The sequence below is a fragment of the Mirounga angustirostris genome, unplaced genomic scaffold (genome assembly GCF_029215605.1).
Source record: "Mirounga angustirostris isolate CCGP_5_RB_7025 unplaced genomic scaffold, mMirAng1.0.hap1 SCAF_9, whole genome shotgun sequence".
NCBI lineage: Eukaryota > Metazoa > Chordata > Mammalia > Carnivora > Phocidae > Mirounga > Mirounga angustirostris.
This window is the reverse complement of record NW_026991717.1, coordinates 32,912,731-32,936,365: the sequence shown is the minus strand read 5'-3', so window position 1 is coordinate 32,936,365 and position 23,635 is coordinate 32,912,731. Positions and strand designations below refer to the sequence as shown.

General features: G+C 59.4%; 1 protein-coding gene and 1 long non-coding RNA gene across 4 annotated transcripts in view; one reads left to right on the top strand and one right to left on the bottom strand.

The window, feature by feature from the left end:
- Positions 1 to 2,464, bottom strand: part of LOC135361549 (uncharacterized) — a 9,562-nt gene extending 7,098 nt beyond the window's left edge. For both annotated transcript variants that reach the window (XR_010404960.1, XR_010404961.1), the window contains exon 1: positions 1,947 to 2,464. This is a non-coding gene — a long non-coding RNA (uncharacterized LOC135361549). The remainder of the gene's footprint in view (positions 1 to 1,946) is intronic.
- Positions 357 to 23,635, top strand: LOXL1 (lysyl oxidase like 1). Of its 2 annotated transcripts, XM_064570162.1 has the most exons (8): positions 357 to 1,823; positions 12,807 to 12,890; positions 15,186 to 15,294; positions 18,153 to 18,290; positions 18,728 to 18,884; positions 19,367 to 19,462; positions 21,042 to 21,157; positions 23,309 to 23,635. In XM_064570162.1, the coding sequence occupies exons 1-8, from the start codon at positions 695 to 697 to the stop codon at positions 23,313 to 23,315; spliced, it is 1,836 nt and encodes a 611-aa protein (XP_064426232.1). In that variant the 5' UTR covers positions 357 to 694; the 3' UTR covers positions 23,316 to 23,635. The 2 variants fall into 2 exon arrangements, with proteins under 2 accessions (XP_064426232.1, XP_045755686.1); XM_045899730.3 differs by lacking the exon at positions 12,807 to 12,890 and having other exon boundaries at positions 358 to 1,823.

Below are 23,635 nucleotides of genomic sequence, written 5' to 3'. Positions count from 1 at the left end.
TCTTGGCACTGGCTTTGCAGAAGGGGAGCTCAGGGGGTCCTGGGGAGAGGCTGGGGCTCATCCAAGCCCAGAGAAGACAGTAAGGTGAGACCAGGGGTGCTGGGTCCAAAGCTGAAATGGCCATAGGGGTGCTGACACTCCAGCCGTGTTCTGCCTGCACCCCCAGAGGCCCCTTCTACTCCCTGCTTCATTCCCTTCCTCAGAGGCAGGTCTGCGGCTTGGCTGGAAGCTCCAGGGACTGAGGGAGCAGAGCAGCTGTGGGACCGGCAACATAGCTAAAACCCGGCGGGCCGTAGGGCCCCGCGGAGGAGGCCCCAGCAGGCGGACCAGGCTGCCCGAAACCTCCCAACGCTCCCAGCCTGTTGCTTATTCATTCAGAGTGGGAAAGCGCCAGCCCAGCGGCCAGCCAGTACCGGGCTGGCCATGTAAGGCCCCCAGGCAGTCCTGCCTGTCCGGTGCCCTGCAGAGAGCCTCGTGCAGCCCTGGGCACCGCCCCTGCCCTGCCCTGACCCCTTGGCCTCGAAATGCTGTCATCGGAGGAGCCGTCCCGCTCGGGACAAGGCCAGCATGGACAAAGCTAGAGCTGGGGCAGGCAAGGAGCCGTCCTGTCCTCGAGGCCGTGGGAAGAGAAGCACGCACAGGAGTACACTCCTGAGAGCCTCTCGGTCCACCAGGCCTCTGCAGAGGGGCCACCATGGCTCTAGCCCGAGCTGGCTGGCAGCTGGGGGCCCTGGTGTGGGGCGCCTGCCTCTGCGTCCTGGTGCACGGGCAGGAGGCGCGGCCGGGGCAGGGCTCGGGCCCGGGGCGCTGGCGGCAGCTGATTCAGTGGGAGAACAACGGGCAGGTGTACAGCCTGCTCAACTCGGGCCCAGAGTACCTGCCGGCCGGGCCGCAGGGCACCGACAGTAGCTCCCGGGTGCTGCTGGCCGGCGCTCCCCAGGCCCCGCGGCGGCGCAGCCCAGGAGGCCTCCGGCGTCGGCAGGCCCCGTCGCTGCCCCTGCCCGGGCGCGTCGGCTCGGACACCGTGCGCGGCCAGGCGCGGCACCCGTTCGGCTTCGGCCAGGTGCCCGACAACTGGCGCGAGGTGGCCGTCGGGGACAGCACAGGCATGGCCCGGGTCCGCACCTCCGTCTCCCAGCAACGACACGGGGGCTCCGCCTCCTCGGTCGCGGCCTCGGCCTTCGCCACCACCTACCGCCAGCCGCCCTCCTTCCCGCAGCAGTTCCCCTACCCGCAGGCGCCCTTCGTCAGCCAGTATGAGACCTACGAGCCCGCGTCGCGGACCTACGACCAGGGCTACGTGTACTACCGCGGCGGCGGCGGCGGTAGCGCGGGGGCGGCGGCCGTGGCCTCGGCCGGGGTCGTCTACCCCTTCCAGCCGCGGGCGCGCTACGAGGAGTACGGCGGCGGCGAGGAGCAGCCCGAGTACCCGCCGCAGACCTTCTACCCGGCCCCGGAGAGGCCCTACGCGCCGCCGCCCGCCGACGGCCTGGACCGCCGCTACTCGCACAGCCTGTACCACGAGGGCACCGCCGGCTTCGAGCAGGCGCCCCCGGAGCCGGGCCCCGACGCGCCGCCCGCCGGCGGCGGCAGCTCCGCCGCCGACCCCCGCCTCGGCTGGTACCCGCCGTACGCCAACGTGCCGCCCGAGGCCTACGTCCCGCCGCGGGCCGTGGAGCCGCAGCCCCCCTTCCGCGTGCTGGAGCCGCCCTACCTGCCCGTGCGCAGCTCGGACGCGCCCCCGCCAGGTGGGGAGCGCGGCGGCGCGCAGCAGGGCCGCGTCAGCGTGGGCAGCGTGTACCGGCCCAACCAGAACGGCCGCGGTGAGTACCGTCGCGCGCCCCGCCGGCCGCCCGTGGGCCTCCCCCGAGCTGAGTGAGGAATCCCCCCGCCCGCCTCGACAGCCACCGTGCGTCCCACCTCCCAGCCTCCCCAGGTCCGCGCACCGTTGGTGGCGGGATTTGGCCAGGCAGGCCTGGGCTCTGACCCTGGCTGGAGGGGTCGGGGAGGGAGGGACTGGCTGGGCTTGGCGAGGAGGCACCTTCCAGACCTGGTTTGGGTCATCTGGGGACCAAGGGAAGGAGACCTTCTTCCTGCCCCTCCCTCATTTCAGCAGGGCGAGGCTTCCACCCCTGGAGGTGCCCCTAGGCCGACCCCACAGGGTGAAGCAGGGAGCATCAGCGTCAGGAACCTGGGTCTTCAGGGTCCGAAAGGCCTTAGGGCATGCCCCTGGAGGTGTGGCACTGATTTTGATTTTTAAAAGTACTGCTGCAAATACTACTTCTGGTTATTGAGTTTTCTGGCGCCCAGGCCAGTGCCTCCCTCATTTCACTCAGCTCACTGGGGTGCTGGCCCTGGGGGAGAGCCCCAGGGGGGAGCTGTAGACATCCCTCCCTCTGTCATTTTCTGGCGGGAGGGGGCCCGCGAAGATATGACCCGGTCTTGGGAAGGCCCAAGCCATCTGTACATGAGAACACGGCGAAGGGGCAGCTTTTCCTCCTTGAGACGGACAACTCCACACATGCTGTTTGTTAGCAGGCGGGCTACTGTGGTGAGAGCCCACTAGGGGCCTGGCCAAGGCTAGATGGCTATCAGCCCACCCTCTGCTGTCCTAGAATTCCCCTTTCTGCCTCTGTATCTGCAAGTCCAAAGGCAGCTGCAGTCAAGGTTTTCCGTTCAGTCCCTCCAGGCTGCAGTCAGTGCCCCAGTTCTCTGCTCCCCACCAAGGTTGCCCGGCCAGGCTTGCCAGGTGAGGGCTGAGGCCCGCAGGGCCGGGGGCAAAGACACAACAGCCCCAGACTTTGCTTCTCTGCCGCTGTCAGCTCAGGGCCTGCTGCCTTGTCTCCAGCCACACCGACCTGGGTGAGAGGCTGCTGCGGGGGGTGGGGGGTGGGGGGAGGGTTTCTGTCTCCCTCGGGGCTGCTGGAGTCCAAGGCTAGGGGAGAGGAGTGTCCCCACTGGTAGCACCCGCTGCCTCACATCCACGGCAGAGCACTCAAGTTGGGTGCTGAATCCCACTTGGAGAACCTGCAGGGGCCTCGGGAGAGGAGCCGGATGGGGGCCCCTTCCGTGATGCGATGAAGGATGCGTGCTCCTGCCCACCGTGGCCTCACCCACATCGGGTCCTCACTGAGACTTGCTACAGCCTGGCAGCAGGGTGCTCTAAGCTGGGCATCATCTGCTCCTAGAGCTCCTTGGAGGAGAGGGCATCCCACCTTATAGGGTGCTAAGCTTTCGAGGTGGCTTTCTGAGGATCCACGACCTCAGACTGGGACATCTCTGGAAGTGCCCCACTCCTGGGCATGGGAGAAATCAGAGGCGGCCAATGCTACAGCTCTGCTGGCAGAGCTAGGCCCGGGACTCAGCGTCTGTGAGCCAAGCCAGTGGGTTTTCCAGGGCCCCTGTTTGGCCTGACAGTTCCTGAAGTTCCGAGGCGACCAGCCAGGGCCAGGCCATGTGCAGAGCCGCGGTACTTGGTGCTTATCAGAGTCTCTGGTCTTGCCCCTGAGCCCCACAGTTCGTTTGGGTTAAAAGTGTGCTGGTAAGCATCACATCCGGCCCCTGCTCTGGAGGAGGCATGGCAAAGGGGACGCGTCCGTGCTGTGATTGGGCAGGCATTAGAGGCATGAACTAGGGGATCCCAGGTGAGGGGCCTCCCCGGTCAGGGGCTAGGGGTTCAGGGAGGACTTCCCAGAGGAGGAGGTACCTGTGCATTGCTGCAAGTGATGGCCATCAGCCCCCTCCAGGTGCTCCTTCCCCTAGTCATGGGGGAGGGGGGGAATTGGTGTGGGGATGGGAGGGAGTGTGGGGGTGCAGGCTAGTTTGGGGCTCACAGAGAGACCAGGGAAGGAGCAGTACCTTCTCCCCCATCATTGACTCCCCCTTCCCACCCTGCTGCTAGGCCCAGACCATGGAAAATCCCAGTTAGGAGAAGGCCAAGCCTTGTGCTTGAGATCAGACCCCCAGGCCTGGTGTGGGAGTCCAGGCAGATTCTCTGGGACTGACCTCATTCCTCCTGGCCACACACCCAGGGGTCTGAGGCTGGGTGCTGGCAGCCTCTGTGTGTGTGGGCGTGGATGTGTCCTCACAACACCAAACACATGTGCGCTCCGCCCACATCCCTCCATGTTTGGGCACTTTCCAAGCGTCTGTCCAGAGCCCGGTTTATTCCTCTGGCGCCTGCACCCTCTTCCCTCCCACCCAGGGCTGGGGCTGCCCAGACCTCCTGCAATCCCATTGTCTCCAACTCTGCAACTTGTAACTGGAGAGAAGACCAGGAAACAGAGGCCCAGAGAGGGGCACATACTTTGCCTGGCTCTCAGCAAATCCGTGCAGACGCCTGGAGGGGGGCCGGCAGCTTCCCAGGCCTCGCCGTGTCCCCTGCACAGCGCCTCTCCCTCCACCATGGTCAGGCCCTCCCTTCCCGGCCTCCTATCCCTGCTCCTGCCCCCACACCCCCCCCCCTGCCCCCAGCTTCAGCTTTTCTGAGCTGGTGGTCTTTGGACCAACTAAGGTGACTCCAGGTCTCTGAAGACCACAGCTCTTCCCCCAGGGCTCCCCCTTCCAGCCCCGGCCAGCTTCACCGGCCCTGGCAACCCTGTGGAAGCAACACGGAGCAGCCTCCCTGGCCATTCTCCCGGGGCCTCGCTGATGGCTGCGCCAGCTTTGTCTGGCATGGTCCTCCACCCCTGTCCTCACATGGCCAATCAGCCCAGGAGGAAGCTCTGGCTGCCTCCTCCCTGGTCCCCTGCTCCCAGCCTTTCCCTGGCCAGTCCCTCTACACGTGGGGCAGATAAAGCCCTGGAGTGCTGACTATATTATTCTCCTGCTCAAGAACATGCTGTGGTTCCTGAAGGCTTTCAGGACAAAATAAATGCCTTAGCCTACCGTTCCAAAAGCAGAGGCACCTCCTTCCTTTCCTTCTCCCTGCCTCACACCCCACAGACTCCTGGGAACCGGGCTGCCCCGGCCTGGAAGTCTCACCTCCTTGTACACCCAGAGGTGTTCCTAGCGTACTCCCCTCTCCATCTAACCTCCCGCACTCAAGAAGCCAGACAGGACCCCTTCGTCCCTGAGAGCAGTCCTGGCTCCCTGCCCCCATCCCTACGCCCAGGCCAACCCCCCACCCTTGCCTCCCCTTCTCCAGGTCACCTCCCTACCTCCACAGAGCTTGGAGTAGATGCAGGGAAGGACAGAAGCTGGCCTCTACCCAAAAAGCATCTAGAGTTCGAGCCCTAAGGAGGGGATGATAATAACAACCCGGCCATCTGCTGAAGAGCACCCCCGTGAGCAGGGTGGCTGAAATGTGCACTGTCACTCACCCTCACAGCCTCCTGGAGAGGTGGGGGTGGTACTCCTCTGGCACAGTTGAGAAAGCAGAGATCTAGGGAGGCCTCCCAGCTGGCGCGGCCGAGCCGGAACTCAGACCGAGCCTGTCATCTCTGCGCCGCACCCAGATGACCCTAGGAAGACCCATACTCCACCTGCGAGCCAGGTGGGGCAGGCCAAGCACCTCGGCCTCCTCCAGCAGCTCTCTGGGCCTCAGTTTCTCCAGCTGCAGCCAGGGGAGGGAGAATGACACTAGCATTTGTGGGCACTTCACGCATCACAACCCTTAATTATCGTAGCAACCCCACGAGCCTAGTACCGTTCTTCGTCCCATCTCATAGATAAGGCGACAGGCTCGTCTGCTGATGTTCACACAGCCTCTTAGTCATGAAACCAGTTTGTGAGTCTGCATGAACCCCCATCCTGAGTTCTTAACCACCAGACATAATTTTGTTCAACTTGATGTATTCTTGCCTCTCCTGCACACCTCATTTATTCATTCCTTCAGATATTTGCCTGTCCACTATGTTCCAGGCACAGGTTGTGACAGGCTGAGTCAGGACAGCGGATCTGCAAGGTTTTGGAAGCAGAGTCCCTTCCTGGTGTGGTGTTTGCAAAGACTTGCCTTTCTCACTCCAGACTCCAGAACACTTACGTCACAAGCACTTATATCGTGCTTTCTCGGTGTCTTCTACACTTCCTGGAGCTTTATGATTAGAGTCCATTAATGCTCAGGGCAACCCTAGGTATTATTTATCTTCCCCATTTAGCAGATGAGCAAACTAAGGCTCTCAGAGGGTAAGTGGCTTGTCCAGGTCACATCACTGGTGACTGGCAGAGCCAGAATCACAGCTCAGCCTTCCTTTCTCCTTCCCTGAGGCTGTCTTGGGAGCTCCTTCAGAAAGAAATGGAGTGTTCAGGCTGAGGAAGCTGTCGTGAGGGGTCAGACAAGCTGTGGAGACAGAGGGACCTGGGTCCTCTTCCTGCTCCCCCATTCGGCAAAGGTCACTAGTGTCAGAACGAACAAGTTGTGTCCCGAGCAGCCTCATCTCAGGCAGACTTCCTGTCTCCTCTTATCATCCGGTTGCAAGGCCACATCCTCTCTCCCCTGGTCTCAAGCTGGACCATCCCTGCAAAAAGAGATGGCTCCTATTTTAAATAACAATCATAGAAGCTGCTATTTCTCAAACACTGCACCAGACACAAAGCTAAGCACTGGATTTTCGTTTTCTCATTTAGTGGCCCCAGCAACCCCGGGAGGTAGAGAGTATCATCGCCCCCGTGGTGCGGACCAGGAGCCCGAGGCTAGAGAAGCTCAGTGACTCATCTGAGGTCTCAGGACATCGGCGGCCAGGCTGGGAGCCAGGCTGCCCCTCTGCCCTGCTGGACGGCCCAAGCCTCTCCACTCCTACCCCTCAGGGAAAGCTATCTCCTTGTTTCTCTCAGGTCTAAAACCCTGGAAAACCCAAATTTGGACTTTTGCCTTGAGTTCGCAGGCCCCATAGGCCTTTGTGTGGTAGCTGAGCAGGGTGGGGGATCATTAGGGCCTTAGGAGTGTCTCGCCTCCTCCCTTCTCTCCGAACCCCAGGGGTGCCCATCTCAATGTCCTCTCAGCTCTGAAGGCTCAAGCGTGCACACACACACTCACACACTCACATACTCACACTGCCAGGAGTCCCAGCCTGAGTCCACCCCACTCCTGTCCAAGCCAAAAACACATGGAAAACTCCCCAGGGCAGTGCTGGAATGGCAAGAGAGGAAGGGGCGGGGGGAGGGGAGGAGGCGGGTGGTCCGCCCAGGCAGCCCACACCTGCTTCCAATTCCCGTGCCGGGCATTCCTGTGGGGCAGCAGTCGGCTCGGCGGCCGGAAGGAGAGGCTGGGTCTGGTCCCCTCTCCTGCTCTGACCTAACAGCCTCCTCGCCACAGGCAGCTGGACCCAGAGGGCCTTTCTGTATGGATTCAGAATTACAGGGCCGGGGTTGGGCCTGGGTCCCTCTCCGCCTTGCTGACGAGCACTCAGGAACCGGGCATTTCAGCGTCACCTGGAAATGGGCTGGTGTCAGAACATCAGAGCAGGAAGGGATTCAGGTGGGGAAGGCAAAGTCCCGGAGGCCTTTGCCATCAAAGCCTCAGGAGACAAGCCCCCCTTCCTCCTGCTTGTAGACCGACAGCAACCATGGGTTGTCCAACCCCAAAACTAATCCTTTTTCAAAAGAAAGGACTTCTGGAATCAGTCCCAGCCTTTGCTTGATAATGCAGTCTGCTCAGGCAGACAGATGCCACCAGCCCCTGCAGCTGTTTGCCCCTGGGCTCCCAGGGCCCACAGGTGCCGGCCCCGAGCTGTGCACAGAGCAGTTAGGGGTGCGCCAGACCCAGGCCTGTCCTCACCGAGGTCTCAGCCCGCGGGCCAGAAACCAGGCCACAGGATGCAGGTGCCCAAGCGCACCACCCTCTCACAGGTCTCTCCTGCCCCCACCTGCTGTGCGCGGACACCTGGGCCCACAGCTGGGCAGCAGGCAAAGGCCAGTCCCCCCCACCCCCAGGGCTTGGAATTTTGCACGCGCGCGCACACGCACACACATGACCTTGCAAGGCTCTCCTCTGAGGAGATTCATCCATTCAGAAACTATTACTGAGTGCCTTACTGCATGCTGGGCGCGTCTAAAGCTGAGTATTCCTTAGCGAAAAGAAAGACACAAAACCCTTGCCTTTGCGGACATATTTTCCTGCATAAACATGATAAATAAGGAAATAATAGAATGCGGTAAGGTTGTGGGGTGTGGTAGGGATGTGGTAATAGAATGTGGGAAAGTAGAGATAACTAAGATCTGTGGGTGGGGAGGGGGGAGGAGCAGGTTGCAAAGGTGGTGAAGGTAGGCCTCCTGAAGGTGACATTTGAGCAGAGAGAAAGGAGGCAAATGAGTGGTGCATGAGGCGATCAGGAAGAGCATTCCAGAAAGGGGAAGCAGCCCATGCAAAGGCCCTGAGGCAGGGATTCCCTGGGGGGTTCAAGTGTGTTCCAGTCTGTTTAGAGCAGAGCAGGATGGGAGTCAGGGGCGTGAGAGGAGGCTGGCCAGAGAAGCAGCAGGACCGTGGAGGCCCCTGGGAGGACTTGGGCTTTTACTCTCCCTGCATTAGGGAGCTACCGCAAGCTTTGAGCTGAGCAGTGACATTTAAACGGGGTCGCTGACCACTACGCTGGGATGTGCAGTGGGGAGGCAGGCAGGAGACTGAGGTGAGGCTGATAGAGAGATGCAGGCAGGGGTGATGGCACCAGGCAGGGCGCTAACATCAGAGTTGGGGGGAAGTCAGATTCGGGATCTAGTCTGGAGATGGAGTTCATGGGATTTCCCGATGGGCTGGACGTGGGATCAGGCATTAACACGAAGGTCTGTAGCCTGTGCATCTGGAAGGATGAAGCTGCCATGAGCTGAGATGGGAAGGCAGTGGGCTGAGCAGGTTTTGTAAGAAAGATGAAAGTTCGAGTCACTGTGAAGGGTCTGCGGGGCAGGGAGAGACCCAGGGGACAGAAGCATCCACAAAGGCTTCTGGAGGTAGGGGCAGGGGGCACCCCTGCAGGCCTGCAGGGGAGTGGAGGGCACCAGGGGCAGCAGGGGCCTGTGTTCACCGCAGGGAAGAGTGTGAGAGAGTGTGGTGTGCAAGGAGGCAGCAGACCGGCTTGGCCAGAGCAGAAGGTAGCTGACCTCCCCAAAGTTAACGTCAGCCTGCTCCCAGCTCAGCCCCAGCCTGCATCCCGGGCAGTCACTGAACTAAGCAAACACTCACAGGTCCCCTTCTTGGAGCTGGGCCCTGCCACACAAGGGGGTGAGGCGGTCACTGCCCCTGGACTGTCTCTACCCGTTGAGAGGGGGCAGCAGACGTGTGCTGGCGGAGGGGTGGTCAGGACTGACAAGGTAGGCTTGGGGGCCTAAAGACTGTGAATCCCTGCAAGGTTGTGTGTGTGCGCGCGTGCGCGCGCAAAATTCCAAGACAAGGCACCATGGCGTCAGAGGCCTGGGTGCGAGGGAGCTGCCTCCTGAGCCTTAGGGCTATGCGATCTGGAAGGCCCCATTAAGGCCAGGCCACAGAAGGCCTTAGCTGCACCCTGAGAAGTCTGGGCCCGATTCTGTAGGCGGTGGGGAGCCCCTGCAGGTTCTGGGCCTGGCCTTATGGCTATCACAGCTCCTTTGCCTGGGCTGGGACTGCCCCTTCATGGCAGGACGTAGCGAATCCCGCAGCCCCCTTGCCGACCTGCTGGTCACACAGGTGCGGCCCCACCGGGCCAGCCCTGACAATTGAATGTCCTGATTATGAGATGATGATTTCATAGGGCTCGGAGCGGCCAGGCTCTGCCCCTGGAGGCCCTGCCGGCTCATCTTTATGCAAGGCCCAGCTCTGTGAGCTCGCGGCTTTCCCTACCTAAGGGCTCCTCTGGAGTCTGGCTGCTGAGCCAAAACATCCCGCCCCACACATATCTCACAGCCCGCTGACCGGTTCCTGCTGGACCTTGTTTATCCCCCAGCCCCGGGCTCAAGAGATTAGGGCGATTTTGCATTCCACTTTCCTTCATCTGCTTGTGAGCAGGAGGCCTGGGGAGGAAAAAGTTCAAAGGAGCCGAGGTTTATGGAACCCACAGAAAGGGGGAAGCCAAGAGGGAAACAGGTGAGGTGTGGGCAAGTGACAGGAACGTAACCACAGGCCCTCTGCACTGGGCGGCCTCCAGGAGCCGCTGAGCGGGAGGGACCAGAGTTCTTCTGAAGCAGGAAGGATTTAGGTCAGACAGTGGGAGAATTTCCTGGCTGCTAAAGTATTGTCTGTAGAGGTTGTAAGAGGTCTTGGGCTCTTGCCCGAGGCTGGGAAGAGACCGAGGAGCTCCTGAAAATCATCTCCCAAGTGTTTCTGGAGCTGTGGAACTGCCGAACTGCCTACTGCTCACAGGCAGGTTAGTGTAGTCTCTCCATCATCCAGATGGGGAAACTGAGCCTAAGAAAAGGGAAGGGTTTATACACCAGGGGATTGAAGGAAATGGCAAACTTGCCTTCTGGAGTCCTTACCAGAGAAGGCCCCAGCCAGGTCCTGCCAGGGAAGAAGAGGGAGACAGGCCTCAGGTTCCCGCAGGCTGACATGTGGGCCAGCCTGGGGTGGGAGCATGGCAGGCTAGTCCTGAGCGCCTTATGAAGGGGCCTGGATCTCCACCACCCCCACCCCCCCCCTCAGAGGAAGCTCCAGGGATGGAGCAGGAATGCAGAATGCAGAAGGTCCTTATCCTGGGCTCTGGGTCTTGCCTGCCCTGGAGGGTCTGACGGGGCCCCCTCCAAGGCTGCCTGCAGAATGGCCTTGGGACCCAATTCACTTACACCCACCCCTCCCCAGCAGAGCAGCCTGGCTTCAGCCTTCCCAAGGGCCTTTACTGCCCTCTGCCTCAGTGTCCCTCCAACCCTGGCCCAGACTGCAGCCTGGGTCCCTGTGGGCCCAAACCCCATGGTCAGCACTTTGCTTCTGGGGAACAGTGCCCACAGGGGCCTGGCCCAGAGCTCTTCCAGGCCTTAAGTGGGATAGAGGACAGAGCTGGAGAAGTGGAGGCAGTGGGGCCTGAAGAGGGGGCAGGCCAGCCCCAGTTCCCACAGAAAGTCTGTGACGGAGGGTAAGCAGCAAGGCTCCTGTCTCCCTCCTAGGAGGGGAAGGCGGGATGCTGATGGTGACCAGGGACTCCTCGGGTAGCCTGAGCAAACCGTACACCTGGACTCTCTGTGGTTGGCCCCACCTTGGGAGCCCAACACAAGAAGACTGGCCGTATTAGCCATGGAGGGCACATACTGTGGATTCCTATTTAGCCATGACAAATCATGAGCTAGGTAGACCTTAAAAGTTCATATGTTGACTGAAAAATCAAGAAATGGAATGAGATTCTAAGACAGCATCACTTATATACTTCAAGGATGCATGCCTACCTCCAACACACTGCGGATTTTATAGAGAGGTACAAATGTTCAAGGATATCCGTCGGAGGGTCGGGTGATGATGATGGTCAAAAAAAAAAAAATGTTATTCCAAGAGAGGGGCCTTGTCCAGACCAGCGATAATAGTTAGTTTGCTCTGACGTGAGAATTATAATTAATTCAGTGTCTGCATTTAGACAAATGGGGGTCTCTGGGAGATGTTCTCATTGGAACCCACTTTATATAGAGTCTCCAGTGCCAGGTCCCAGGGCTGGATGATTCCATATTTTCTGGATAAAAGATTCCAGCCCCTCCTCAAAATGACATCTCCATGACTGAGGCTTCTCCCTGCTGAGTAAGCCTTACCCTCTCTCAAGGATCTTCCGTACACTTCTTGGGGTGGGGGGTGGGCACATGGTCCCGCTGTAGCTGCACTTCAGGCAACATGGGCCATCTTGCCTGGAGGGCCTGGTTGGACCCCCTAAGCCAGAAACAGCAAACCAATCCCCTATCCCTCCGTCCACAAGCCCCTGCTCACGCCTTTCCTCCGCTGCTTCTAACAACACAGGGTGCCCTCCAAGTCCCAGCCCCCTGGGGCTAAGAGCCCAAGCCTGGGGGCCCACTACTCATGGAAGCTAATGGAATACCTCATAGGAGAGCAGGTGGAGAAGGAGGCATTGTTCTAGCTGAGGGAGGGGCCTGCAGTGCCCAGGGACCTCTGCAGGGGGTCCCCTCCTCTGACCAGGGTAGGGGAACCCATCCTGAACTCTGAGACTACTCTCTTTTCCAGCAGCTTCCCCCAGTGTGACAGAGGTGGAGCATGGCCAGGGGGAGCCAGTTAAGAGAGACACAGGACCTCTGTGATGGCCAGAGATATAGAACAAAGAAAATAAAATAATGGTAGGAGTGATTCCATTTAGGGCCTAGAAAAGGCATAACTCTCTACAGTGATTAGAAAGCAGAGTAATGGTTGCTTGGGGTGGTGGAGGAGGTAAGGGGCATTAATGGGAAGGAACAGGAGGGAACTTTCAGGGATGATGGAAACAATGCAGAGCTTGATGACGGCCGTAGTCACACCGTTGCACCGTTTGTCAAAATTTATCAAACTGTAAACCTTAAGTTTGCATTTCTGTGATTAGATTATACTTCCAAAAAGCTCATTTTTATAAAAAGAGTAGTAAGTGGAGTCCTGGGAGGGGGTGGGGAGCTTCTCCTAGGGCTGCCCCCACTCACTCTACAACCATGGGCAAATTCATCGCCCTCTCTGAGCCTTGGTCCCTCCAGCACCTCCATGTGCCCTGGTGTCTTGCGGGGGACAGGGTGCAGAGCACCCTCAATCACTGGGACAGTAAAACATTAAGCCACTAATCATTAAAGAAACTTGCCTGGCAGAGGCCAATGTGATGGGGCAAGCAGTCAGCCCCAAAGCATGGTAGGTTGCCCGCTAACGGGGTGAGTGGGACCTAGTCCCTGCCCTCAGAGCGTGCAGAGTCTGGAGGGGAGTAGACCCAGGTAAATACAACGAAATCTAATTGTAGATCAAGACGGATCTAGTGGTGGGACAGACCGACGCGCGACCTGGAATAGCACTGCCAGTCAGGGAGGACTTCCTGGAGCAGGAGGTACCTGTGAACCTGAGATTCATCAACAGTAAGAGGAAGATGGTCATCTAGGGCCAGGGCCAGGGCTCAGATTGTGAGGAGCAGTTCTGGGGTGTCTGTCCGTAGTCTTCCTCCCAAATCCCCACATGTAGGTGCTGCAGATGCCCCTCCCCCGTGGCTTTGGAACTTACAAAACAAAATAAAACAAAACCCACCCACTCAGTTACAATAAAAAGGATTCATGATGTCAAAGCAATTCCTTAAAAACTTTTAAGTAGAGAGTTTTTTAGTACATAGTCTGGGGACAAACAATGAGTTTGAGGTTCAGAGTTGTTGACAGTATCCAACCTCAGTGTGTTTGGACTCGGTACAGGACCAGGGTTGGGGCTCAGTCATAGGCCAGGAGGGGCACCAGCCCTCGCTGGCCCTTAATACCTCTGGCCTCTTACTCAGCTGGCTCTTCGAACTTCCCTGGACTGCAGAGCCAGCTCCTGGAATGGCCTAGAGAGGAAGGGTCGGGCCAGAAAAGCTTTGAGGAGCCATCTGTGCATTGTTTATTGAAACCGGGCCTGGGGTGGGGGCGGCAGGCCATCTGGTGCCAAACACTGGGTCTCACGAGGCTTCAGGCCCAGCGAACCCACCCCCACATGCTGCTGCGGGAAAGGCACTTTGATGATAGGGAAGGGGACCACTCCTGTCTTCCTCACCTCCCCCCACCAGAGGCTTCCGGGTACCAGAGGGTGAGAAGTGGCTTGGCAGCGAGGTGGGCCCTTGCTTTGAGGGCCCAAGGATCCCCGGGGAAATGACTGCAGGCATTCCTGGAGCTTGAGTAATGGGACCTCGGCTGGCCAAGACGGCCCCCCTCAGCCAGGAGCCACCTCATCCTCACCCACCCTCGTGCTCCAAGCTTCCTCTTCATTCCGAGTAGGTGAGATCATACCGGCTGCCGGGACCAGGCTCCCGCGTGAGGCCCAGGCCCAGGGTGAGCCGGGCTGGGGTCTCGGAGCCCAAGGGATGGGTGTGTGAGGGTCTGCCTCACCTTCGGAACCTGAAAGCTGGCCAGAGGAGCTGGACTGCTGTCTGTGTGCCTTAAGCACCCGCACCTTACTTGCCCCCCAAGAGCAGAGGGCTTGGAAGAAAGTCAAGAGCAACCTGTAACCTCATGTCCTCGCTTAACTGCCAGAATCCCGGGAGCCTGAGGGCGAGGGGACAGAGAGGCCCCAGGCTCACTCACCCTGAAGTCGATGGCCAAGCTGGGGGAGAGCCCAGGGCTCTGGAGTCCTCTGCCCACCTCCCAGCCCGCCCTGTGCCCCACCACTCCTGCACTCCCAGCAACCAGAGCAGATCCGTTCCTTCTTTATTCCAATGCAGACAGGGTCTGGACATGTGAGTTTGGTGTCTGCAAATTCCTATTAACGCACGCTCCCCGGGACCACCACAGGCACGGAGGTGGGGGAAGTGCCAGATGGACAGGCCCCTGGCTCTAGCATGTCCCGGGAGCAAGTGATCACGGGGTCTGAGCAGACTCCAGACTTCCCCTGGGCCCTGCAGGGGAGGCAGCCAGGCCCCTCAGGTTGCAGGCCAGAGGATGCAGACAGGCGAGGGTGCGGTTAGGTCTGGGGGCCGATGGCAAGAAGAAAGAAATCCTGAGAAGGTCGGGCTAGGTGCCCAGGCCGAGAATCCTGCCCTGTCAGCAGCCCACTCTACGGGTGTGTTTTCCCGCTTGCCCTTCCCTTCCTGCCCACCCCGCTTGTGCCAGCCAATACTCACCTGGCTCTGCCCGTGGGCTTTCTGGGAGCCACTTGGGGCCAGAGCCCAGGGCTCTCTTGGTGATTCAGGAAGAATGCTGGCTACAGAGGGCATCTGGGGGCTGGTGTCCAGAGGCCTGGCGAACAAGGACATGGAGGGAGTGCCTCTGTCAGGAAATTGCTTGGTTCACTCAGTCCTGCCTCCAGGCCCCTGTTCATGCGGCTTGCCCTGCCAAGTGTACCTTTACCCTGTTCTCTGGCTCACCAGACTCCATTCTGCCTCCCAGACCTCGCTCCTGTCCCAGCTCTTCCAGGGGGTCTCAGAGGCTCCCATAGCACGGAGCTCCAGAAGTGAGCCCCCGTTCCCTGACGTCCCCGGCCCACACCTGAGCCCAGAGGGAATAGTTCCAATCACACCCCTAGCTCAGGTTAGGAAGCTTCTTGGAAGAGGCGACAGCCTGTGTAGAGGAAGGAGAATGATAAAGGGCGGTTGGGGCTGGGGAGGTCTCTGGGCATTAGCCGTGGCCAGCCTGACGCCCCTCCTCCATCTCTCCCACTCCATTGCCAGGTCTCCCTGACTTGGTCCCGGACCCCAACTACGTGCAAGCCTCCACTTACGTGCAGAGAGCCCATCTGTACTCACTGCGCTGTGCTGCGGAGGAGAAGTGTCTGGCCAGGTAAGGGGCCGGGGCTGAAGTGTGGAACATGGAGACAGTCTCTGGGAGTCACCCAGAGCCCGTGCTCATGCCAGCCAGGCTGCCCACAAGCCGAATGACCCTGGTCAAGCCCCTGAACCTCTCAGGACCCGGACCTCTTCGTCTGTGAGTCTCGCCTGCCCCCAGGGAGCCAGGAGGGGAAGGGGACAAGCGAGCATTTCTGTATGGGTCATGATACAAGGACCTTTGCCATGGCACTGAGGGTATGTGTTCTTCCAGTCAGGCAACTGAGGAGCAAAGAGGAACTAGAACCTTCCCGCTCTGAGCTGCCCCATGAGAAGGTGCTCCCACAAGGACACAGGGAATTCCCCCCAGTGGGGGAATAGCCTTCAGGATAGAGGGCAGGAGTGCAGAACCGTCCCCACGGAGGACAGGTTGGCTCTCCAGCTGGGGCAGGGAGCACGGTGACAAAGAGGCCTCAGTTATGTGTGGCAGTGGAGAGAAAGGGCAAGGAGACCAGTTTGCAAGTCCGAGGAATGGGAGCCCAGCTAGCTCTCCCTTATTCCTGGGTGATTCTGCTTCCTGCAGAGCTTGCTTCTGAATGTATTAACCGTGAATATTCCGTTCAAATACATGCGCTTCGGGGACATCCCCCTGTGCTGAAAGAATTAAAGATGACATCGTCCTGCCTCATCTATTGACATCCCTCTATGTTGGAGAGCACCTGTTTTTCTTAATTACTTGCTGCCTTTTTTGTTTTTGTTTTTGTATTTGTATTTGAATTCTTTATTTACTTTTACTCTTAAGTATCTGGGAAGCCCTTTGGAATCTCAGCATTTTCCCAGTTACGGAACTCCCGCCCCTCAGGGTAGCTCACGCGCAAGGCGTGATCTACCCATAACAAGATAAGGCACTTGGACCAGAATGTAACTTTGCTCACTGCTTCCTCGGCCCAGAATGTCTTGCCTTTGATCGTGGGTAACCAAAACCACAGAAAGCGAGACCACGGATAAGGGGGTCCACTGTACCACTCAGTCGGCCTGCGCATTAGGTCTGGTCTCGTCAGTTGTCTCTGGGACGAGAGCATCCTGATCACGTTCCTGCTACAGTCCCTCCAGCAGGGAGCACGTCAGAGCCTCCATGGCAGTCCACCGAGGCTGAGTTTTGAGGAGTTGGGGTCAAAGCCAAATGATCACCCCATCTTCACGGAGCATCCTGCGGGCCCAGACCCGAGCTCCCAGACGGGCTGGGGAGCCAGCAGCTCGGTCCCTGTCCTGGTCCGCGGGATGACAGGACCCAGCCGCAGAGAGTGGGAGGAGAGCGGGTGGGAGCGGCTCTGGGGCGGGAGCTGTCGGTGGGGAGGTGCGAGGAGGAAAGGCCGGCGGGGGCCGGGCAGCTGAGGCAGCGGGGCGCGGGGCACAGACCTAGAGAGCCGGCAGAACTGAAGCTGGGACGGCGGGGCGCTCGGGATCGTGGGAAGTACAGGCCGCAGAGCGCTACCGGGGCACGGATGCTGCCGAACCCGGACCAGGAAGGGACTCGCTCCAAGTCTCAGCGCGGGTCTGTGGCCAAGCTGGGCCTCGAACCTAGGCCCTGATGGGTTCCCACGGTGTGCTGAGCTGAACAGAAGGGCAGGATTGAACTGAACAGAGGGAAGGCGGAGGTTTTGTTCCAGCCCAGACACAGACGGATTCCAAGCCTCCGCCAGACAAGGCCAAGGGCCTCACGTCCTGGCCGACAGAAGCCTGCACCGCCTGTTGTGCAGACATCCTCTCAGAGAGCGAGCTAATCCCTACAGCTGGCCGCCTCCTGCCTCTGGCTTCGGGACCCAGACCTTCCTGAGTGCCAGGGAAGTGCCCCTGAGGCCGGCCAGGACAGCTGTCAGCAGTCCTCCGGGGAAGGGCGGAGCCTCGGTCAGCCCCTGCGCAGGCGCGAGGGAGTGTGTGTCTGTCTCTCTCCCCTCGCTGCTGCCCCTCATTCCTCTCTCGCGCCCCTTCTCTTCTCACAAAGTCCATCTCGGTTGGGAATTAGGGGTCAGCAAGTAAATTGTGAGCCGGCGGTCTGCAGCAGACTCGTGCTCCCCAAACAGAACAGGGCAGGTCGCTGGCCTGGCAGCCGCGCAGTCGGGGAAAGGTGGCCTAGTCACCCCGACCTAGCTCAGGGGGCCTGTGGGATCAGGCTGGGCCGTAGGAGGTGCTGTTAGAGCTCACAGGCAGACAAGGGGCCTCTAAGTGCGGCAATCAAGGCAGACTTCCTGGAGGAGGGAACCTGAGTTCCCTCCTAGGAGGCCTAGGAGGCCGGGTGAGTTCTGGGTCAAACGAACAGCATGGGCAACAGTATAGATTAACAGGAGTGAAGTCTGCTGGAGAAACAGTGTTTGGAGCTGGAACCCCAGGATGTGTGGAGGAGCCGCAGGGCAGACAGGATCGGGAAAGTGAAATGGCTTTGACACGGAAGAGCCTGAGCTCGTTTCTTAGGCCCGTACCTGAGACGTGACGTACTTTGGTCAACAATCAGGGCTCTGTGCACTTACTAGAATCTCCTGGATAGGGCCCCTTTTAAAAAGCCCTCCAAAGATTTTGATATGCCCCCCCCTCCCCGAGGCTGCCCCCAGCAGAGAGTCACCTGCAGGTGTGATTGTCCTTGTCAGGCCTGATGCCACTTGAGAAAGGCTTCCTTGGTAGCTGCCGGCCACGTGCTGGAAGCCAGAAAGGAGGGGACCGCCCAGCCCGTGTGCTCACGAGAGTTGGGGAGAGGTCTGAGCCGCAGCCACAGGACGGGGAGTCAGTGGAGAGGACCTTCAGGGACAAGTCGGCCCATTCCGGGTGTTGCTGCCGCAGGACCCAGCCCCACGCCCGTCTCTTCACCTGTCCCTGCAGCACAGCCTACACCCCCGAGGCCACCGACTACGACGTGCGGGTGCTGCTACGCTTCCCCCAGCGCGTGAAGAACCAGGGCACCGCGGACTTCCTCCCGAACCGGCCACGGCACACGTGGGAGTGGCACAGCTGCCACCAGTGAGTGCCCCGCCCCCCACGCCCCCACACCCCCCAACCCGGCGGGCCGGGGTGGGCGCCCCCTCGGTGCCTGAGCTCCTCCCCCCAGTTAGTGCCCCCGGAGGAGCTGGTGCTGGTGGGAGGGCCTGCCATGGATCCACCCCCAGGGCAAGGGCTCTTTAGCTAAACTCGACTGGAAGAGGATCGGTCTTAAGGGACGGAAATGTCTAGAATACAGGGAATGGCCCATGGCAGGCTAGTCCAGGTGGGAGCCCAACAAGGAAGTGAGGAGTCCCAAGGAGGTGCTCTCTAGGGTGATCTGGCTAGGAGGGGAGCCCCAGAGACACGGCCCTGGGGGACACAGGGGCCCAAGGATTGGTCAGGAGGCTGGACCGTCTCAGGAAGCCCAGCGGTGACTAGGCCCCCTTCTCTCTCCTCCTCCTGTCCTTTGACCCCAGACATTACCACAGCATGGATGAGTTCAGCCACTATGACCTGCTGGATGCAGCCACAGGCAAGAAGGTGGCTGAGGGCCACAAGGCCAGCTTCTGCCTAGAGGACAGCACCTGTGACTTTGGCAACCTCAAGCGCTACGCGTGCACCTCTCACACACAGGTCCGGCCGGGTGAGAGGGCCAGGGCGGGGACCCAGGAGTGCGGGCTCCTGGCCGCTCCGCTCGGTGGGAGCACGGGTCTTCTCACCCGTCATCAGGTCACCACGGGGTCCCTTCCTGCATCACTCCCAGGCGTGTCTGCCCCTAGAAAGAAAGGAACATTCCAACAAAGTCTAGATGGCATGGTGTTCCTCTGCCTGTTTGTCCACCCAAATCTGCCTTCCTGTCAGTCTGTCCAGCCACCTATAGAGTGTCTATCTATCCTGCCCGTCTGTCTCTTCATCTGTTCCTCCATCCGACTCTCCAGGCATCCCCTTCCTTCAGTCCCTCCCACCTGGCTGTTACGCCTCCCTATTTTCTGTCTGGTCCATCCACCCAGCGGGCTCTAGAAGGGAGGAAGGAGGGGCCCAGACTGCTGGAGTGGCACTGGGTGGCTCTGAGGAGTGCCCAGCACCCCAGCCTTTACTCCTGTCCCTTTCCCCAGGGCCTGAGCCCCGGCTGCTATGACACTTACAACGCGGACATCGACTGCCAGTGGATTGATATAACCGACGTGCAGCCCGGCAACTACATCCTCAAGGTGGGCCTCCTGGTCTGGGGCGTTCCCTCCTACCTGCCGCCCCCGCTCGTGTCCCTGCCTCTGGGGTGCGCTTCGGCCTCGAGGGCATCCCCTCGTCCCCGGCTGTGGAGCCATCACGCGGAGGTGTCCTCTGCCCGTTGGAGGGTCTTAGCCTCAAGCAGGCAGAGGCTCCCTTTCCATAAAGACAAGGAACCTTGGGCCCAGGTGTGGCCATGCTAGAGGTGGTCTTCCCTGGGGGACAGAGGACTTGGAGAGCTATGCGGTGGACCCCCTGTCTGCAGACGGGAGGCTTGCGCCCTCCGCAGGAGGACGCTGCCGTGCTCTGAGAGGGACCCGGCGCTCCTCACAGGGACCGCCGCAAAGCCAAGGGCCCCTGGGACCAAGAGTCCCGTCTGGCCTGACCCCCTTCTCCAGGGTATGCTTGCCCCAGTGCCACTTCCCTTGGGGTGGGGTGGGAGCGAGTAGAAAAGCATGTCAAGGACACACAGCCCAGTGTGGTACGTCCATGCAGGCTGCGCAGGGCCCGGGGCGTCGTGGCCTCCTCCATGTAGCTGCGAAGCGAGGGCGGGGAACCATTCTGCCCCTGGACCCGCTGCTCTACACCCAAGAGCAGGAGACGGAGCAGTGAGCAGGGAAGACCGGCTTGGGAGGCGCTCTGAGCCGCATGAACACGGCCTGCTGGGAAGGCTGCATTTGGAACACAGCAACTTGGGAGCCTCTGGTTACGGCCCATCCCCAGCACCTCCCAGCAGGCTCGGCGGCCCCTCTGCTCAGACTCAGCCAGGGGCCAGGGTTGTCAGGGTCTTCTCCTTCCCGTGTTCATCCACTCACCACATGTGTACAAAGGCCCCTCTGAGTTCCAGGCACTCGGATTCAAACCACATCAGTAATGCACACTTCCTGCCCTGGGGGAGTGTAAAGGATTTAAAAGTAACATGTTCTTAGATGTTCTGCAACTGTAAATCTGGGTGTAGCCGACCCCAGTGCAGCCAGTTAATCCAACATTCAGAAGGCTTCCTTGTGTCCCGACAGGTCTTCTGCAGACAAAAGGCACAGCTTATGCCTGGGCCATCCTCTTAGCGTCAGGCATCCCCGGGTCCAGGGCGGGAGATGCCACCTGGCAGCGGACAGCCCTTGCATGGGTCATCTCGACGGACATGTGTGGTCAAAGGGTGCCAGCCTCGGACTCGGGAGACCAGGCCCGGGATCCCTGCTCGGCCCCTCATTCACTGCTGTGATCCCTGGGGCAGTGATTCAGGCTCTCCGACCCTGAGTGCCCCACGCAGGGCCCCCCTGGCCTGGGCTCTGGCTCTGGGGCAGCTTCCCATCTTCCAATAAGAGTGACCTGGTGATGTTTTCTTCGACCACGAGCTGTCTCTTCTTCCCTCTCTCTGCATCTCTCCGTGTATCTGCGTCACTGGATCTCTGTCTTCATAGCTCTTGGTCTCAAGTGGTCTTTCTCCTCCTCTCTGTCCCTTCCATGTCTGTCTGTGTGCATCTCCACCACCTTCCCTGGTGACCAGGTGAAATGCAGCCCCCCGACCAGATCCCTTTCCCCTCTGTTCCCCTTCTTCCTCAGGTCCACGTGAACCCAAAGTACATTGTGCTGGAGTCTGACTTCACCAACAACGTGGTGAGATGCAACATCCACTACACAGGTCGCTATGTTTCTACAACAAACTGCAAAATTGTCCAGTAAGTGCTGCCCCGGCCCCTGTCCTCCCCGGGGAACAGGTGGGGGCCACGTGAACCACACAAGGTGCCTGCACTCTGGGTCACCTTCCTAGCCAAACATGGCTGTGCGGGAGGAGCCTCGTCCATGCCCACCCCGAGCTGAGTGCTCGTGGTGGGGCTCCAGCCGCAGGCTGTTGATCTGGGGCCAGATTATGTGGCTCCCTAAGCTCTCCCAAGGGGGAACCAGCAGCAGGAAGCGGCATACTTGGTGGGGGGGAGTCTGTCTGTGACACAGGGCAGGTCGCCTCACCTCTCTGAACTACTTTTCTCAACTACAAAAGAGGCCCCTTCCCAGGTAGGCTTGTGAGATTAAAAGAGTGAAAGGCCTGATGTCTGGTGTTGGAGAACCTTCCCAGCCATGCCCCATGAATGGCAGCTGCATGACCAACAGTGTCTGTGGCGAGTAGATTCAACGAAACAGTCCCAGATTAGAACTGATGCTGGTTGGGATGAGCTGCCATCTGGGCCCAGGTATACCAGAAGCTGAAGGACTCTGGCCCAGGCCTTTGGCACATGGCTCTGGGACAGGGGCTCAGTTGCCACTGCTCTAGGCTGTCTGTCTTCAGTCTGGCTCCTGATTCCCCATGTGAAGTACTTTGCAGAGGTACCTTCTGCTTACAAACTCACCAAGAAACCCCACCCCACTTCATGGGAATTTAAAATGTTTGATCAGCTCAAAGCAACTCTTTTCCATTAAAACAAAAACAGAATAAAACAGGAGTAGTCCTAGAACTTTAGTCCATCAGCTGGGGGACAAATGGCAGAGATTTCAAGGCCCAGAGACAAAAGCACATGCTTATTAATGATTGACAGGTATGAAGTTTAGCCTGTGACCAGGCTCAGGGCTCAGTGTGTGACCAGGATTAGGGCTCAGTGTGTGACCAGGATTAGGGCTCAGTGTGTGACCAGGCTCAGGGCTCAGTGTGTGACCAGGGTCAGGGCTCAGTGTGTGTCCAGGATTAGGGCTCAGTGTGTGACCAGGCTCAGGGCTCAGTGTGTGACCAAGATTAGGGCTCAGCGTGTGATCAGAGTCAGGACCCTTTAGCTGCAGCCACTAAGCTAACCGTTCACACACACACACACACACACACACACACACCACCACCACCACCACCACCACCGCCACCCCCACCACGCTGTGTATATTAAAAATGAGAATAGCAGCCTCTACTTCAGTATAGAGATTAGATTCCTCATAAATTGAATTTGATCAGAATTGTCCAGGTCACAGAGTCTGTTTAAAACAACTGACTCCTGCCCCATCCTTGGCACCTTGGCTCTTTCGTAGGCCTGGGTTTCTGACCTCCTCCTCCCTCAGGTCCTGTCTCATTCAGCCATTCCCAATTCAGGGGTCACCTAAATGGTAGAGGGTTTCTGGGAAGCAATTCCATGGAAGGAGACAGAGGAACGAAGGAAAGGGCACGCAAGAAAAAAAGGCGGCCAAGGGGTGTGCAGGGAACCAGGGAGCCTACATCCCTCTCTTGTCCTGCCTGCCGCTGGGAAGGGTGGATTGAAACAGCATCCCATTTCCCGGCCATGCCATGAGCCAGGCCCCTCAACACGGCAGACGGAGAAGCAGCCCCGTGCCCCCCTCCGGCTTCCCCGGGGGCCTGCGGGCCAGGGAAGGCGGAGGCCCTTCTTTCCAAGCCCTTTACATAAGTGCTTGGAAAGGCTCAAGTCTTATTAGAGCGTCTCTGGTACCCTGACCGCAGGCAGGCGGCCGGGCCAGCACACAGGAAGCCGGACACAGTGTTCCCAGAAAGGCCACGGGACTGACGCCTGTGGCTTTCGGTCATGTTTCAGAAGAGGAGGAAGGAGGCTTTTTTAAAAAGCACTTTGTTAGAAAAAACAAGACAGTGTTCCCAGACAGTAGCATCTCTACTGATGGCCTAGAGAACACTGTGGAACTCAGGGCGGTGGGGGGCGGGGGGTGCTGAGACGGCCCCTGTGTGGGTGGCGGAGGCCCGGACACCCGTCTTCTGGAGGCTGGGGCTGAGGGTTCCACCGCGCCTGCCCTCCCTCCCTCGTGGGATCTGGGCCTCCGCGGGGCACACAGCTGAGTGAGGGGCCTGCCCCGCAGCTACCATTGACCTGCTCGCTTTCTTTCCTTAGATCCTGATCTCGCAGAGGATGGACAGGCGGCCAATCTCCCCACTTCCCAAAGCCGGCCAGGCTCCCCAGGAAGCCTCCTGCCAGGACTGACCTGGCCCCCCCACCTACAGGCAGGGGCAGATGGAAGCCACAGGCATCCCTCCCTGCCGGCCTCAGGGAGCAAACGCAGACCGAAACCACAGGGATTCCGGATGCCAGGCCCAATTTTGTACTTAACTCTTCTCGACAATGGTATTTTGTCGGTTGTTGGTTTTTATTTTTTATATTTTGGCCATATCACAGAGCAAGATTGCCCAGGCCTGGGCTGAATAAAACAAGGTTTTTCTA